Source organism: Mandrillus leucophaeus, unplaced genomic scaffold (genome assembly GCF_000951045.1).
Source record: "Mandrillus leucophaeus isolate KB7577 unplaced genomic scaffold, Mleu.le_1.0 Scaffold1009, whole genome shotgun sequence".
Taxonomy (NCBI): Eukaryota; Metazoa; Chordata; class Mammalia; order Primates; family Cercopithecidae; genus Mandrillus; species Mandrillus leucophaeus.
The window spans coordinates 250,887-269,850 of record NW_012098199.1 but is presented as its reverse complement, the minus strand read 5'-3'; the positions used below and the strand labels follow the sequence as shown (position 1 = coordinate 269,850).

General features: G+C 33.5%; 1 protein-coding gene across 1 annotated transcript in view; it reads right to left on the bottom strand.

Annotated features, from left to right (window-relative positions):
• Nucleotides 1–8,365: 8,365 nt before the first annotated feature.
• Nucleotides 8,366–18,964, bottom strand: part of SI (sucrase-isomaltase (alpha-glucosidase)) — a 109,985-nt gene continuing 99,386 nt past the window's right edge. The window contains exons 45-48 of the mRNA XM_011974244.1: nucleotides 16,660–16,748; nucleotides 12,454–12,503; nucleotides 11,706–11,873; nucleotides 8,366–8,894 (exon numbers count right to left, since the gene is read on the bottom strand). Of these exons, the coding sequence (XP_011829634.1) occupies nucleotides 8,826–8,894; nucleotides 11,706–11,873; nucleotides 12,454–12,503; nucleotides 16,660–16,748 (376 nt within the window). The 3' untranslated portion in view covers nucleotides 8,366–8,825. The remainder of the gene's footprint in view (nucleotides 8,895–11,705; nucleotides 11,874–12,453; nucleotides 12,504–16,659; nucleotides 16,749–18,964) is intronic.

Genomic DNA, 18,964 nt, shown 5'->3' with positions numbered 1-18,964 from the left:
AAAAATTTTAAAATAGCTGGGTGTACGGATGCTTGTCTGTAGTCCTAGCTACTCAGGAGGATGAGTGGAGAGGATTGCTTGAGACCTGTAAGTCAAGGCTGCAGTGAGCTATAACTGTGTCACTGCACTCCAGCTTGAGTGACAGAGTTAGATTCTGTCTCTAAAATAATAACAATAATTAATAATAATAATAATACACGAATAAATACAAATTTCAAGCATCTGTCTATAGAATTTTGAATATGCAATGAAAGAAAGGAGGGGGAACTGTCTTGGGGGAAAGGTGAGATTAAATGTGCTCAGTGACCTGCAAACATTCTCTGATCTTAATTTTATGTCTTATAGATGTTACATGTTCAATTTCTGATTGAGTGAGTTTCAGAAAACTAAAGCACATGCCAGTCTGACCATTTGTGTAACTTAAAGAGGGTTGTGGTGGAAAAGAACATATAAATAAGTTTGCTTGAATATGTATGAAATATCCACAGTGGTATATATAAGAAGATGATACATTGCTTGTGGGATAAATGAATACTTAGTGCCAGGTGTTTCAGAGAATAATTTCACTACTATTTTTTTTTTTTTTTTTTTACTTTTTGAGCCATGTGACTATATTGCCATATAATACATTTTAATAATTAAAAAGTTTACCTTACCTCATAGGCAGATTAAAACATGAGTTTGAAATTGAGCGTAAAAAAAGTATGGGGGTTGCTTATGTGATAGTTGTTCTCATTAGGAGGATACTTGAAACCAAAAGAATTAACAATATAATCAAGAGAGAACATGAAGCGAGAGACCAGCAGAAAACTATTAGCTGAATCTTGGAAAATGTCAAATTAATTTGGAACAAAATGACTTATAAAAAGAACATCTATCAGGATTTGATTGTATATTGTCATATGGTTTCAGAGACAAGGATATTTACATCTATTCTACGGTTATTGCTGTTAAGATAATCTTTGTCCTAGATATAAAGTTTACGGTTATGGAGTGTGTTATGCTTATGTATTAACATTTTTTTTCACATAATAAGACAAGGACTTCTTCAAGAAAAAATATACAGGAATTAAATGTAAACCACCAAACATGTTTCTATTTAACTCATCTTATAAAACCCTCAAGTTTAATAACTTTTTATTAAAATATATATATAAAATATACATGTAAAAATGCATGCAAAACTACATGTAGAGCTAAACAAAATTTTGCAAAAAGAATCCGTCTTTCTTGCTCGCTTGCTTTCTTGAGTTTTGTCACTATTTATTTATTTCTTTCAACTTTTATTTTAAGTTCTGGATACAATGAACCCATCTTTAAAACTAATAATGTAATCAAGAAAAATAATGTTGCCAACACTCAGAAAGCACCTCTATGTCTCTCCAGTTACTACCTCCATGAAGGCTGTCAATCATGGCTTCTACCACAATTAGTTGGTCTTCCCTGGTTTTTTTATCTCTTTATATACTTGGCATCATATTGTATGTTTGCTTTTGTATATGACTTCTTTTATGGTAAAATTTACACTTTAGGTGTGCAGTTCTGCAAGTTTTGAGAAACTCATAGAGCTGTGTAACTGTCACCAAATTAAAGATATAGAACTGTTCCATTATCTGAAAATGTTTTTCTGTGGCCTTTATGTAGTAAATCACTTATCACACTCCATTCCCCTGATAACCCTGGTCTAGCTTCTGCCTCTATTGTTTTGCTATTATATAATGTTTTCAGAAAGGAAATCATAAAGTTTTGGCTTTTGAATTTGGCTTCTTACACTTAGTGTAAGCCATTTGAATTTCATCCAGAATTTTACACATATCAGTAGTTCATTTCATTTATGGATGTATAGTAGTTTATATTTTAAAATTCTAAATAGTTACTTTATTAGAGCATCTTTTATTATTATTATTGTTATTATTATTATACTTTAAGTTCTGAGATACATGTGCAGAAAGTGCAGGTTTGTTACATAGGTATAAATATGCCATGATGGTTTGCTGCACCCATCAACTCATCATCTACATTAGGTATTTCTCCTAATGCTATCACTCCTCTTCCTCCCAGCTCCCCGATGGGCCCCGGTATGTGATGTTCCCATCCCTGTGCCCATGTGTTCTCATTGTTCAACTCCCACTTATGAGTGAGAACGCATGGTGTTTGGTTTTCTGTTCCTGTGTTAGCTTGCTGAGAATGATGGTTTCCAGCTTCATCCATGTCCCTGAAAAACACATGAGCTCATTCTTTTTCATTGACAAATGGGATATAATTAAACTAAAGAGCTTCTGCACGGCAAAAGAATCTATCATCAGAGTGAACAGGCAACTTACGGAATGGGAGAAAAATTTTGCATTCTATCCATCTGACAAAGGGCTAATATCCAGAATCTACAAGGAGTTTAAACAAATTCACAAGAAAACAAACAAACAAAACAACCCCATCAAAAACTGGGCGAATGATATGAGCAGTCACTTTTCAAAAGAAGACTTTTATGGAGCCAACAAACATATGAAAAAAAAGCTCATCATCACTGATCATTAGAGAAATGTAAATTGAAACCACAATGAGATACCATCTCATGCCAGTTAGAATGACAATCATTATAACGTCAGGAAACAACAGATGCTGGAGAGGATGTGGAGAAATAGAAACGCTTGTACACTGTTGGTGGGAGTGTACGTTAGTTCAACCTGTTGCGGAAGACAGTGGGGCGATTCCTCAAGGATCTAGAACCAGAAATACCATTTGACCCAGCAATCCCATTACTGGGTATACACCCAAAGGATTATAAATCATTCTACTATAAAGACACATGCACAGACGTATTTATTGCGATACTATTCACAATGGCAAAGACTTGGAACGAATCCAAATGTCCATCAATGTTAGACTGGATAAAGAAAATGTGGCACATAATGGCTTATTTATGCATCACCTAGTTGAGAGACATTTGGGTGGTTTTTAGGTTTTGGCAATTAGGAATAAAGCTGCTATAAGATTTTACAAATTTTTTTTTCCTGTGAACACAGACTTTTGTTTAAGTTAGATAAATACATGGAAATGAAATAGCTAGCCAAGATAGCAAGTGAACACTTAAATTTTAAGATTCGCAAACTCCTATCCAAGGTGGCTGTACCATTATTTCCTTCCCCTAAACAATTTTTTTTTTTTTTTTTTTTTTTTTTTTTGTTATAGTTTTTTTTTTTTTTTTTTTTGTGAGATAGAGTTTTGCTATTGTCAGCCAGGTTGGAGTGCGATGGCGCGATCTTGGCTCACTGCAACCTCCACCTCCTGGGTTCAAGCGATTCTCCAGCCTCAGCCTCCTGAGTAGCTGTTATTAGAGGCACCTGACACCATTCCCGGCTAATTTTTGTCTTTTTAGTAGAGACTGGGTTCTAAACACATTTAAAAAAAATTATTTACTTTGTAATTTTAATGGGTATGCAATATATGGATATATATGCTGTTCTTGAGATATTTTGATACAGGTACACAATGTGAAATAACCACAGCAGGATAAATGGTGTATTCATCACCTGAAGCATTTATCCTTTGTGTTATAAACAATCAAATTATACTCTATTAGTTATTTTGAAATGTATAATAAATTATTATTGACTTGGTCATCCTGTTGTGCTATCAAATAGCAGATATTATCTATTTTTTCTAAATATTTATTTGTACTCATTAACTATCCCCACTTCCCCTCCACCACCCACCTACCACCCTTCCCAGCCTTGGTAACCATTGTTCCTCTCTTGACTTCTGTAAATTCAATTGTTTTAATTTTCAGCTCCCCAAATAAGTTAAAATATGTGAAGTTTGTCCTTCTGTGCCTGGTATATTTCACTTAATATAATGTTATTCAATTCCATCTATGCTGTTTTGAAATGACAAAATCTCATTCTTTTTTATGGCTAAGTAATACTCCATTATGTATATGTACCACATATTCTGTGTTTATTCATCTTTTGATGGACATTTGGCTTGCTTCCAAATCTTGGCTATTGTGAATAGTGCTGCAATAAACATGGGAATGCAGATATATCTTTGATTTGCTTTCTTTTGGGTACATACCTAGCAGTAGGATTGTTGAATTGTACGATAATTCCATTTTTAGTTTTTTGAAGAAGCTCCATATTGTTCTCCATACTGACTATACTAATTTACATTTACATGAATAGTGTAAGAGGGTGCCCATTTTTCACATCCTCATCTACATTTTTGTTGTCTGTCTTACTGGGATGAGATGATATCTCATTATAGTTTGGATTTGCATTGCTTTGATGATCAGTGATTTTGAGTACATTTTCATATGCCTGTTTGCCATTTGTATGCTTTCTGAGAAATGTCTATTCAGGTCTTTTGCTCATTTTCATCAGATTATTAGATTTTTTTCCTATTGTTTGAGATTCTTATATAACCTTGCTATTAATCCCTTGTCAAATGGATAGTTTGCCAATATTTTGTCCCATTCAATGAATTATCTCTTTATTGACTGTTTGCTGTGCAGAATTTTTCTAACTTGATGTGATCCCATTTGTCTATTTTTTGCTTTGATTGCCTGTGCTTGTGGGATATTGCTCAAGAAATCTATGTCCAAAGTCCTAGGGAATTTCCCCAATATTTTCTTTTCATAGTTTTATTATTTCAGGTCTTAGATTTATGTCTGTAATTCAGTTTGATTCAATTTTTCATGAATGAGATTATGTCTTTTTCAGGAACATGGATGGAGCTAGAGGCTATTATACTTAGCAAACTAATGCGGGAACAGAAAACCAAACACCGCATGTTCTCACTTCTAAGTGGGAGCTAAATGATGAGAACTCATGAATACCAAGAAGGGAATGACAGACTCTGAGGCCATCTTGAGGGTGGAAGGTGTAAGGAGGGAGGAGATGAGAGAATGAGAAAAAATAACTACTGAGTACTAAGTCTAATATCTGGATAATGAAATAATCTATGCAACAAACCCCCATGACATGAGGTTACCTAAATAACAAACCTGCGCATGTACCACCGAACATAAAATAAAAGTTAAAAAAAAATACTTTGAGCTGAATGAGAATAAAGGCAAAATATAAAATTACGCTTGTGGAAGTCTGTTAAAATTATGATTAGAAGGAAATGCCTAATATTATTAAGATGGCAGTACTCCCCCTACTGAGCTAAAAATCAAAACATACTGTATCAAATCCCACCTACTATTTTTATAGAATTTTACAAGTTGATTCTCAAATTCTTAAAAAAATCAAGAGACACAGAATAGGCAAAACTATTTTGGAAAAGAAAATTATTAGTGGACTTGTACTTGCTGATTTCAAAACTTAACCATGATGCCAGAGTAATCAAAATAATGTAGTACTGGGATAAAGGTAGACATACTGATCCATCGAATAGAGTTGAGAGTTTTTAAATAAATCCATTAACATGGTCAATTTATATTTAAAATTGTGTTTATAATTCACACATAATAATTGTACATGTTTATGGGGTACAGAGAGATATTTCAATACATATATACATTGTATAGTGATCCAGTCAGGGTAGTTAGTATATTCATCACCTCAAACTTTTATTTCTTTGTGGCTGTAACTTTCTTTTTTTTTTTTTTTTGAGACGGAGTCTGGCGCTGTCGCTCAGGCTGGAGTGCAGTGGCCGGATCTCAGCTCACTGCAAGCTCCGCCTCCCGGGTTTGCGCCATTCTCCTGCCTCAGCCTCCGGAGTAGCTGGGACTACAGGCGCCTGCCACCTCGCCCGGCTATTTTTTTGTATTTTTTAGTAGAGATGGGGTTTCTCGATCTCCTGACCTTGTGATCCGCCCATCTCGGCCTCCCAAAGTGCTGCAATTACAGGCTTGAGCCACCGCGCCCGGCCGTGGCTGTAACTTTCAAGATCTTCTTTTCTAGCAACCTTGAAACATGCAGTTGATTACCACTGGCTATATTCACTCTACTACCTGATAGCATACTAGAAATTATTCTTCCTATCTAATGTAACCTTGTACCTGTTGACCTATCTCCCTTCATACCCCCTTCATTTCTCCCATTCCTAGCCTCTGATAACCACTATTGTACTCTTCATTTTTATGAGATAAGCTTTTTTTTTTTTTTTTTTTGGTATTCTCTTAATAAGTGAGATTATCAAGTACTTGTCTTTCCCTGTCTGATTTATTTTATTTAACATTATGGCCTCCAGGTTCATTCATGTTTTCACAAATGACAGGGTTTCATTCTTTTTCATAGCTGAATCATATTCCATTGCATATATATACTACCTTTTCTTAGTCACTCCTCCATTGTGATCATATTGGTTGATTCATTCTCTTGATTATTGTGAATAGTGATGCCATAAACAAAGGGGTACAGATATCTTTTCAACACACTGATTTCAATGCTTTTGGATACCCAGTAGTGAAATTTTCCAAATCATTTTATAGTTCTGTTTTTTAAGGACCTTCCATACTGTTTTCCATAATTGCTATACTAATTTATATTCCCACCAACAACGTAAAATGTCCCTTTATTCTGTTTCCTTGCCAGGATCTTTTTTTTTTTTTTTTGTCTTTTTTATAAGAGACATTCTAACTCAGGTGAGATAATACTCTTTGTGGTTTTCATTTGCATTTTCCTGATGATTAGTGATGTTGGACATTTTGTGATATATCTGCTGGCCATTTGTATGTATTCTTCTAAGAGATGTGTATTTAGGCCTTTTGCTCATTTGTAAATTGGATTATTTGTTGTTTTTGGTATTGAGTTGTTCGAATTCTTTGTATATTTTGGACATGCACCTCTTGTTGGATGCACAGTTTGCAAATATTTTCCCTCATTCTGGGGAATATCTTTTCACTTTACTATTGCTTTCTCTGCTATAAAGATAACTTTTAATTTGATATAATTATGTTTGCCTCTTTTTGCTCCTGTTGGCTGTGCTTTGAAAGTTCTATCCAAAATTTCTCACTCAGATCAATGTCATGAAGTGTTTTTCCTATGTTTCCTTCAAGTATTTTCATAGTTCAACTCTTTAAGTCTTTAATTGAGTTCATTTTTATATATGCTGAGAGATATGGATCTGTTTTTTTTTTTTTTTTTTTTCTTCTGCCTGTGGCTATCCAGTGTTCCCATCACTGTTTACTGAAGAAAGTATCTTTTCCTCAATGTGTGTTCTTGGCACCTTTGCCAAAAATCAGTTGACTCTAAATGCACAAATTTATTTCTGGACTTTATTCTGGTCCATTGGTCTATGTGTATTTTTTTTTTTTTTTTTTTAGTCAGTACCATGCTGTTTTGGTTACTACAGCATTGTAGTTTATTTTTAAGTCAGGTAGTATAATGCTTCCAGCTTTATTCTTTCTGCTCAAGATTGCTTTGGTTATTCTGGGTCTTTTGTGGTTCACTACAACTTTTAGGAATGCTTTATCTATTTCTGTGATGACAGTTATTGGTATTTTGATAGGGATTGCATCAAATCTGTAGATCACTTTGGGTAGTACAAATATTTTAACGTATTTTCATATTCAATTTATAAGCATGGGTTATCTTTCCACTTATTTGTGCTTCCTCAATTTTTTCATCAATGTTTTCTGGTGTTCCTTATACATATTTTTTCCCTGCTTGAGTAAACTTATTCCCAGATATTTTTTTGTTGGTGGTGGTGATGTGATTTTTATGTGTGTGTGTGACTATTGTAAACGGGATAGTTTTCTTTTTTCAGATAGTTCACTATTGGCATATAGATATTCTACTAAATTTTGTATGTTGATTTTGTATCCTGCACCTTACCTGAATTCATTTATTAATTTTAATAGTTTTTGGTGCAGTATTTATGTGTGTGTGTGTGTATATATATATATGTACACACACATATGATCTTGTCATCAGCAAACGGAGACAATTAGACTTCCTCCTTTCCAATTTGAATGCCCTTTATTTATTTCTCTTCTATATAAAGCAAACTAAGCTAAGGAAATTTGAATCTCTAGACTGACGTTTGTGTACTCCAAAATCCATACATTGAAAGCCTAATATCCAGTGTGATGGTATTTGGAAATGGGACTTTTGGGAGTCACTTACATCATGAAAGTGGAGTTCTTATGGTGGGGTTAGTGCTCTTATAAAAAGAGACGCGAGAGAGTTTGCTTCCTCTCTGTTTACCATATGAGGTTACAAAAAGATAATTGTCTGTAAGCCATAAAGACTGCCACCATCAGCAATGGATCTGCTAATGCCTTGATCTCAGGCATCCCAGCTTCCAGAACTGTAAGAAATAAACGTTTGTTGTTTAAGCCACCCAGTCTACGATAAATTGTTATAGTAGTGCAAGTTAAGACAATTTCCATTAGGAAAATAAAGACAAAATACACATTTTATACACTTACATATGTTTATTCTCTTTTTCTAATGAAATATACATACTAAGAAATAATTAAATCTTGTGTAATTGTTGTTACATATCTTAAATCTGCTAAACGTTGAGGAAAAATATAGTATATAATTTATAATTACATAAAAATTTATTTAATTTAAAAATCATGTTTAAATTATATCTTAGCTATTTACATACATGTTTAGTAACTAGTTTACAATTGTAGCTGATGCTTAAAGAGGATAAATAGGGCTATTAGAATTTTGTTAAATATGCCTTAACATTGAATCCAAGTCACATTACTATAATAAAATTAGCATTATCATTAATGAAATAGCTTTTCGATATTATGAAAGCCATATTTTGTACAGTACAAGAACCAAGTGAAGAGGGAAAGTTGTAAGCGCTGTGAAACTTAAATCCTGGTGTTTTTTCCCATTGACAACTAAAATTGCTGGTGATCTTCATGACCAGTTGATTTCTATTGGTTCTTCTAGAGTAACACTGTTCTGGGTCAGATTAATATTTAATATCTAAAAAAGTAAAATGATAATTACTTGTTTAATCAGAACCACATTTTTCTTATTTTAATGAATGATATTTCAAAAACAAGTTTTCTAATAAATAGTATATACCTTTATTTTCTTTTATATCTTGAGAAAGTTTTACTCTAGGAAAGTTTGCAACCATTTCAGCAACAATTTCACCCAATCTACCCATTTTACCTAAGGTTAAAATAAATCTCAGAAAGGTGGAGTTGCTGTCAAAAGATACTGAAAAACCCGTAACTCTTGGTCAATTTTATTGATTTCTATGATTTTACTCTTTTCACATAATTTCTAAATATGGAGTTATTTATAACTGCACTACATGAATCTCAATGCATCCCTTTTTCAAGTATTATCCAGACATTTTCAGTCAAAGTTTAGATTTAAAAGTGTTATTTTACCTCAATCAAAAAATATTTTATGATGCTTAATTTATTGCCAATGATTCAATTTTGCATGTGTTACTTTATTTCACTGGATATAATCTGAAGTAGACTGTAGAGAGATTATTATATCTCTATCATGGAGATTATTAAGTTGCTGTAGTAAAATGATCTTCTGTCATAGTTTTATGATATGATGATTTCAGAAGACTTTACCATTGCTGCTTTTTGTCCAATGAACTGACAAGATTTTCTGTGCTTTAGCTCAGCAAGTTTGGATTCAGTCATCAAATACGCAAGAGGAGGGGAGGTGAATCCTTTACTGCCTACCACATACCAGGCCTTTTCATAAGGACTTTATAAAATTTAATCTTCCTTAAAACACAGCATATCTGGATTAATTTACCACACTTGATAAATGAATTTAAAAAGTAATAGTTAAAGAATTGAGTATTCGTTAGACAGGTTTAAAACAGATCTAAACTATTTTTTTAACTTAAATGTAGAAAGCAAAAATACACCACATAGCTTTTAATACTTTTTACAAAAATCAGTTGGACATAATTGTTGCTACAAAAATGTTTTAAAAATTATATTGCTAGAGCAATTAAATAATCTCTGTCATAAATTAAAGGGCAAGCAGGGTAGAGAAAGAAATTGATCATCCTCTCTTCCTTTCCTATGTATCTATCAAGGCTTGGAAAACAGTAATTGCTCATAAATATTGAGTTTATTTAAACACACTTAGAAGGAACTGCTCAGAGTTGTTGGTTAAAGTAAACGTATATTTCGTCATCACTGAGGTAATGAAACTCAAATATTTGCTCTCAATGCTTAAAATTCTTTGTGAATGTTTTTAAAGAGAGTAGAAAAAGTGATTTTTAATGGTTTGTTTTTACGCTACATATTTGATCAAAACGACCTTGAAATAACACCCCAAAATATTAAATTATCTTATTTGGCATTGTTTATTTACTTTATTTTTACCATAAAAGTTGTGAGCTTAATTTTCATCATTGTAATCTGTAAATAAAAAGCAAGACATTATTTAAGCCAAACCATCTTTTATTTATCTGATTGAACATTGGACCGTCCAAAAAAGTGATTTCTAATTGTGATTGATAACTATTGAGTAGTTATTTTGGGGAATTAATTTTACTTCTTTGGGGACCTAATTTCTTTGTCAGCCACATAAGACTACTGGACTAAAATCAGGTATTCTGGAATTTTATAAACAAATCAAATTTTAAAAATAAAAATATGAGTGTAAGGCACTAAAATATTAACTTTTATTTTACTGGGGAAGGACACATTAAATATATCAAAGTTGGGAAATTATATTTTATATTTCCCATCCTTGATATAGTTTTAAGCAAAACAGCGAGTTGTACTGCAAAAGCAGTAAGAAAAACATAGTTCCATATTAAAGGAAAACCCCACTTGTCAACAAAACAGCAATAGCAGTAGGATGGGTGTTAAGTTTCAAAAAGATGGAACAGACTTTCAGGTGCTGTTTAACTCTGGCATTCTCTGACACCTACAAGGATCTAAGACTGCGTCCAAGACGGACTTTTTTTTTTTTCTTTTTTAGGTTCAAGTTAGTCAAACAACTGACTATTTTAGAAGTTAAGCTCATTTAAAGTGACTGATTAATGGCTCTTTGTTTTTACCCAAGTTTAAACAGAAAGGGTGGGTACACACACATTTACACAATTTTAGTAGTGCATAAGTGCATAAGTAGGCCTAAACTTAAAATGAACACTTAAAACAGTTAGCTGTTTTCTAGAATATGTGTTTGAAATTCACCTTTGCAAGCCATAGATTCACAGAATTTAGAACTGGAAGGAGCTTAAGAGATTGATCATTTACTTGATTTTTTTTTTTAATTCAGTTAGATACAACAAAAGGCCTAAAGTTTTTTGTTCAAGGTAAAGAGCTAAATACTGGCAGCAATGATGCTTTAACACAAGAATCCTGACTCCTTGTGTAGTATCTGTATCATATGTATCACATTCCTGTATTAATGGGTGCTGACAGTTTCATTAAGTTTGCAAGAATTTTCAAATACATTTTCAAGACATATTCAATGCTTAAATGCAGATCAGATATCTTATTTTTAAAATGTATTTTTTGAGGCACTTTATCATATAGGGATAACAGTTATTTTAAGTTTTAATTTAATTTTGCTTTGATTGTATCATAATAATAAAATAGATGTCATTAGATTGATTTGTATGACAGTTTATTAAGGATAATAATAAGGAAATAAACATGGAGGCCCAATGAAAAGGAATATATGAAGAATGTCATAATTGACTCATAATTATGTTTCTTATGGATGAGAGATATAAGAAGTCCACGTAGATGCTTTAAATACGTACGTTTTTGAAAAATATCTTTTTATGTTACTTACCGTCTTGGTATTGTCTTCCTCAAAAGGAAGCGAATTTTGATTTCCATTATACCTTAGAGTAACCACATTGACAGGAGTGGTACTTTTCCCCAATACACGAATGAACCCAAGCCTCGTTTCACTTTTATTTATGTAACCTCTTTTCAATATAGTGCTTGTTAAGGTGGTCTGTAAGATAAAGAAAAAGGAATAACATAAACACTTCATTTGCAAAAGCAATTCAATCTAAAAAGAAATACACAAAAGTATATTTCATAGTATAATAGTTTATCTGTGTATGTGATATAAGGTATTTTATATAATAAACATGAAAAAACTTCAAATATTCTTCCTTTTTTCCTGTGTATCCATTTATTGAGACAGGGTCTCCCTCTGCCACCTAGGCTCAGAAAGTTTGGATTCAGTCATCAAATATGCAAGAGAAGGGGAGGTGAATTCTTTACTGCCAGGCTGAAGTGCAATGGTGCAGTCATGACTCACTGCGATCTCGAACTCCTAAATTCCAGTGACCCTCTAGCCTCAGCCTCCTATGTAGCTGGGACTACAGTTGCATGCCACCATACCTGGCTAATGTTTTTATAGAGATGGAGTCCCACTGTGTTGCCCAGACAGATCTTGAATCCCTGACCTCACGCAATTCTCCCATGTCAGCCTCCCTATGAACTAGGATTACAGGCATGAGCCACCCCACCCAGCTGTGAACTTCAAATATTCTTTAACAGAATTGCATATAAATAATCTTACATACCTTGTTTAAATTAAATTGTACAGATAAATATAGGTCTCTTTCATAGGTGTCTGTAGAGAGAGAGAGAGAGAAAAAAAAAGTGATATATTGTTATTTCCAAAGAAGAACCATAGTAAATACCTGTATACTTTGCTTCTCTTTCCCAGTATAAAAAGCAGCAAATAGTATCAAGGTGTATCTATTTTTTCTCTAAGCCTATTTAAGTAATTCAGATACAATTCAAGAAGCCCTGGAAATGAAGGATGAGTCACCAGGTAAGGTCCTAAGAAGACAAGCTAGGTGGTATATGTGTGTGTAGGGGTAATGATAAAGTAGTAACAAGTTGAAAATCACTTTCACATACAACACTGGGAAGGTGGCAAGAAGTGCACAAGTAGTCCAAGAATAAACAGAATTCAGTGATGATATCAATGGACACTTACTTGCCACCTTAGTGACTGACAAAATAATATAAAGGAAAAAAAGACATGGTAGCAACACATTCTAGTGTCATTTGAAAAAACAAATTCAATTGTTAAGAGATTGTTACAGGTCAACTAAAATTAAACTGACAAAATATAGGTTTATAGCAACATCTTTAAGGTATAATCATTATTTTTTAGTTTTTATTTTTTGAGACAAAGTCTGGCTTTATCGTCCCAGCTGAAGTGCAGTGACACAATCATGGCTCACTACAGCCTGGACCTCCTGGGCTCAAGCAATACTCCCACCTCAGCCTCCTGAGTGTCTGGTACTACAGGCATTCACTACCATGCCTGGCTTTTTAATTTTTTTTATCTTTGTAGAGACAGGTTCTCCCTATGTTGCCCAGGTTTGTTTTGAACTCCTAGACTCAAATGATCCTTCTGCCTTAGCCTCCCAAAGAACTGAGATTATAGTCATGAGCCACCATCACCAGTTTGAAGTATAGTCTTGCTGTATTTAAAACCCATTTTAATGATAATCCTAGAGCTAAAACTTGTTAAATGCTATTTATCAAATTCTAAATACTTCATCACATTTACTCTGAAAGGTATGTTATTATTATTCCCGCTGTATAGAAGAATAAAGTGGCTTTCAAAGCAGTTAAATAAATTGCCAAAGGTAAAAACAAAAAAAAATCAAAACAAAACAAAAAAAAAACAAAAAACAAAACCATGAAAGCTAATTACTGTCAAGGTCTGGAATCAAGCCCAGTTTTCCTTGGCTTCTAAGATTGTATTCCTATGTAAAAACACAAATAAGCATACATAAGATAGAAAGAGCAAAGTAGAGTCAAATAAATAAAACAATATTGGGGTAACATTGAAAGAGCAATATATTTTAATTCTCTTTTCTCCTTATACATATCAGGGCTGTATTCATTAACCCACTAAAATTAATTTGCTATTCATTTTACCTATACTAAAATGGATATTCTGCCTAAAACTTTTTTATATATGCTAATGTATGTATGGCTAATTTAATACGTATTACAAGACATATTAGTGTCAATATTCCTTAACCATTTTAGTTCTTATTTTCAATATAAAATTACAGCTTAAGTTTTCATGAACAAACTTTTAAGTATAGAATTCTGAGTTAAAAAAGCAAAGGTGACAGCTATTAGGAAGATATGGGTAGCTTTGTTGTTTTTAATAAGAGGAAGAAGCATCTCACATATGATCTTAATCAGGGACACACACATGGCTATTTCATTAAGATAAGTAGAAAAATTAACATTTTACTAAGCTCTAACTTTATTAATCAAGAATGGTCAAAATTTACTTAATGTTAAGTTTCAGAAGTTCATTTTGATTTACCTTTAATTATTTCACGATAATTTGTTACCGCATTATAATATATCACAAAATTTGAACATATTTGTTTAAAAGAAAGAAATCATTTCAGATAGGATGCCCATCAATTAGATTGTTGTGTTTGCTGCGAGAGAAAACCTCTTTGGAGATTCTGATCTAACAAATTCAGAGAATAAGCATTTGGTATATATGATTATTGCTGTTAACTCAAGAAATTTCAAGGAACTATTTAAAAATATCTATACTTAATTAAACCAAGTATACTGATATTGTGAAACGTAACAAAATAAGTAGACCCAATTGGCAAAAAGCTATTTTTCATACTTGCATGAGGAGATCATAGAGAAATATTTGAATTATGCTCAGGGACTTTCCAGTGATTACAAAAAGTCTGCCATGAAACTTGAATAGGGTAAAGTCCACACCAAATGTTTTCATCTATGCCTTAGTTTGATAGGAAGAGCTGGAGAAAATTCTAAGAGAAGTTTTGTCTACCTAACGGATAAAATGAATTGACTTAATTTGTTAATTATGAGATTCAAAGATCCCAAGTTGCAAACCTAAACTTTACACCCTTGGGAAATTGAAGGCAAATTTCCTGTTGGACACAAAGGGAAAGGCGGAAAACTTCATAGACCCTCAGTTGTTGCAGTAATGAAGGTCAGAGCTCTAAAAGCAAAGGACTAACTCATGTTGGTATCTTCACTTTCTAAGTCACAAAATGTTATAAAGAGGGATTTATTTTTCCCAAGAATCTTGCTCTCTAGCATACAATTCTTCTATCAACTTTATTATACTTATTTACTAATGGATTATTTCTTATGGTTGCAGAATATTAACTATGATTCATCTTAAAAGATAAAAAATGCATGTATTTGCTATTAATGAGAAAACTATTATCTTTGGATAAGTTATTCAAATTGTAATATTAAATTGTAGAGAACTATCAACTTCACACAGATGTCAGTTTTTATGATTAAAGTTTGTGTCAAGAAAATGTTCAGAACGCTCATCTAGTAGTCCTAACACTATTAAATGGCAGTCAGTAAACCTATCCTCTATCAGTGTTTACATACAGCATAAAAATCTCCTATAGGAGATTTCTGAGTTTCTCCTAAAATTAATGAAACTTAAATGAGTCCTATAATCTGCATTCTTAGCAAGCTGTCCCAGGTGTTTCTGATAACAACAGCTAACGGATTTCACATGGCTAGGAGTTTAGAAGTTTAGTATGGTCTGGAGGAACAGTTATGAATGGAATAAGCCTAGATCTAACGTAAAATATATCTCCTCATGTAAAAAAATGCTAAATACTAATAACAAAAACAAACAAGCAAAAACAGTAGACATAAAAACACAGAAATCAAATTTACTTGAAATTGGTTTCTGGACTACCTCCTTGTTGTAGAGGCACCGCTTGTGCATTTTGGGGGCTCAGAAAGTGATTTCTTAAAATAAAGGTCCCAGAAGCAACATTGGAAGCAAAGTTTCTCCCTGACCTTCTCCTGCCTTCCTGTCTCTTGCCCCTTATTCTCTAGTCATAGAAACTAGAATTCCTTTTCCCAAAGGCGAGTCATAGAAACTAGAACCCTTTTCCCCCAAAGCTAGCTATAAAACCTAGAAATGTTACTCTCTTTCCCTGCTTTTCTGTAACAGCTGGCCATGAGGAAATTAACAACCTCCTTCCAGAGGGGTCTCACCCCATACCTGAGAGGAAGAAATGCTAAAATTAATAATCCAACAAGAATGCGGACAGGCCTTGCTAGATTTCCTCACTCAATCTGTTTCCATTAGCTTATACTCTTTTTGTCCAATCACATTTCTACATGGCAGTTCCTGTTTCACTGAAACTCAGAATACAGTCTGAGAGCGTTCTCTGTGTCTTTGTGCCTTTATTCTGAAGGTTCCTGTTTCACATAAAACTATGATTACATATGCTTGTTATGCTTTTCTCTTGTTAACTAGTGTTTTGTTATTATAGAGGTGTTGGCTCTGACTTTTATGGTAAATGAGGAAAAGTATCACTCCTTTTTGTCCCTACAGCATCAATATTTTGCACATATAATAATGTGGTTATTCAGCTAAGTTAACTTTATATATATGCCAAGTGTCTATTATGTGAATAGCACTGTGCTAGCTTCTGGAAGTACAAAGATAATAGATACGTAATTCCTGACCACACAAATTTCTTACCTAGGCACGTACCATAGGGATTGACTAATTTAGGATAAGAAAAGTCTTTAAATGTTTGTGACATGTGACATTGTTTATCTATTTAACTTGATTCAGTGAATTTAGTAAAATCTTTTAGCCTTGAATAATATTAATAGCTTTGTACTCAGCTTCCAAAGAAAAATAATAGAAAACATAAAAGTAATGTGATAAAATATGTCATCAATTAAATTTATCTACTAAATAGAGCACTCACCTATACTCTCTCCATCATCCCAAAACAGAGAACCCTGTGCCATCTGATTATCATCTGCAGCAACAATGAGCTTCATGTATTTTTGTCGACTATAAGAAAGAAATATATAATTTTACCCATGTTTGTAGGATAGCATATGTCTAGGTATGATATCATATGCACATAAGGATCTACAGGAACACAAGCATTAAGGAGTGTGCAAATGACTTAGACCGAGAAAATTAAAGCATTCCCATTTTTCTAAATTAGTTAACAGAAATTATATAAAACAATAAATTTTTTCGTATTTAGCTGGGTGCAGTGGTTCACATCTGTGATCCCAGCACTTTGGGAGACCGAGGCAGGCGGATCATGAGGTCAGGAGTTCGAGACCATCCTACCCAACATGGTGAAACCCCATCTCTACTGAAGTACAAAAAATTAGCCAGGCGTGGTGGCGGGTGCCTGTAGCCCCAGTTACTTGGGAGGCTGAGGCAGGGAAACTGCTTGAACCCAGGAGGTGGAGGTTCCAGTAAGCCAAGATTGCACTACTGCACTCCAGCCTGGTGACAGGGCGTGACTCCATTAAAAAAAAAAATTATTCGTATTTAATAGGAAATATCATGCATGCCTTTTGATCTCAAGAGTTAACATAATGTAACAAATCAAAAGTGGCCTCATTGAAAGTAATTAAAACCACGTTAAGTTTATTAATATATTTCCTCATGCCTCTCTTGGGTAATCCTGTCATTAAGCATTAAACATGAAACAATTTTAATAGCATTTTTAAATCTTTTATGACTTAAGCCTTCCTCAGATTTCTGTACATAAATAACTGAGTTATCACTGGTTAAAATTAATAAGAATGTATAAAGTAGTCTCCAAGTTCTAAGTTACATCCTTGTAATAGACAATACCTTTCAAGCATGTTTCTACATAGGGCTATTTGTGAACTAAATACTTGCTTCCATGTTAAATCTCCAGCAATCTTTGAGAAGCAACTTGATTTAGCAGCCTCATATTGTTTGAAATAATTTATCAGATCAAATGTTTTAGCTGTCTGCCTTTTCCAATCACAAATGCTAAAGAATATATGGCCATGGAAGTCTCCTAAAATTTCCAGAATCTCTAGAGTTCAAATCTCCACAGTAATTTGATATTTTTCAGTGAAATATATTAACATATCTTAGCATGAATATGTATATGAATTTCAGTTCACAGTCACTAGGGTTTAAAAATAATTTAGAAACATCAAAAATATGGCTTAACCTGCAATTTCCCGACATATACTAAAACTTGTGATTAGAAAGAGTTTTACAACTTTTTATACTGTACAATGATCTGTCTTCTCTCTCATAAAAAAAATAAGGTTTATTCAAGGCACAAGTTATGAATGGTCTCCTCCATGAAGCCCTCACTTTTCAGGTACAATGATGTATCTCCTGTTTAACTGATATCAGGATAGAATATTAGTAGAAACGGACCGGGGTAAGTCAAGGAGATTAGAATATTCTGTTCATGCCAACTGGGGCTGTCAGCATATAGATGACCAAGAGATGATACAGCACAAAAAGAGAAGAAAAACAGAGACAGCGTCCTCTAGAACTTGAATGTTGAAGCAAGGAATTTTGCAAGGGAAATAAAGATTGATTGGAATAAGAAGTTTACACCTACATCAGTCTGAGAACACAGAGCAGATCCATTGTCCCTGGTAAATTGGACCTATTGCTGAATGATAGAAAGAGAAATCCAGGTAGAGGTGCTCAGGCAAAGAAGAGAAGGGCCTGGCCAGACAATCAGTTATAAAAATGGTGCTAGACAGAAAATCTGGGATAGGCTTCATATTTATATAGGACAAGGTCATTAAGAAACAGGTCTGGAGTTCCAGACCAGCCTCGCCAACATGATGAAACTCTGTCTCTACTAAAAACAAAAAAATTAGCCAGGCATGGTGGGAGGCACCTGTAATCCCAAATACTCAGGAGGCTGTGGCAGGAGAATCGCTGGAACCCGGGAGTTGGAGGTTGTAGTGAGCTGAGATAGTGCACTCCAACCTGAGCAACAGAGCAAGAGTCAGTCAAAAAAAAAAAAAGAGAGAGAGAAAGAAAAAAGAAAGAAAGAAAAAGAGAAAGAAAGAAGAAAGAGAGAGAAAGAAAGAAAGAAAGAAAGAAAGAAAGAAAGAAAGAAAGAAAGAGAAAGAAAGAAAGAAAGAGAGAAAGAAAGAGAGAAAGAAAGAGAGAAAGAAAGAAAGAGAAAGAAGGAAAGAAAGAAGAAGGAAAGAAAGAGGAAGGAAGGAAGGAAAGAAGGAATGAAGGGAAAGAAAGAA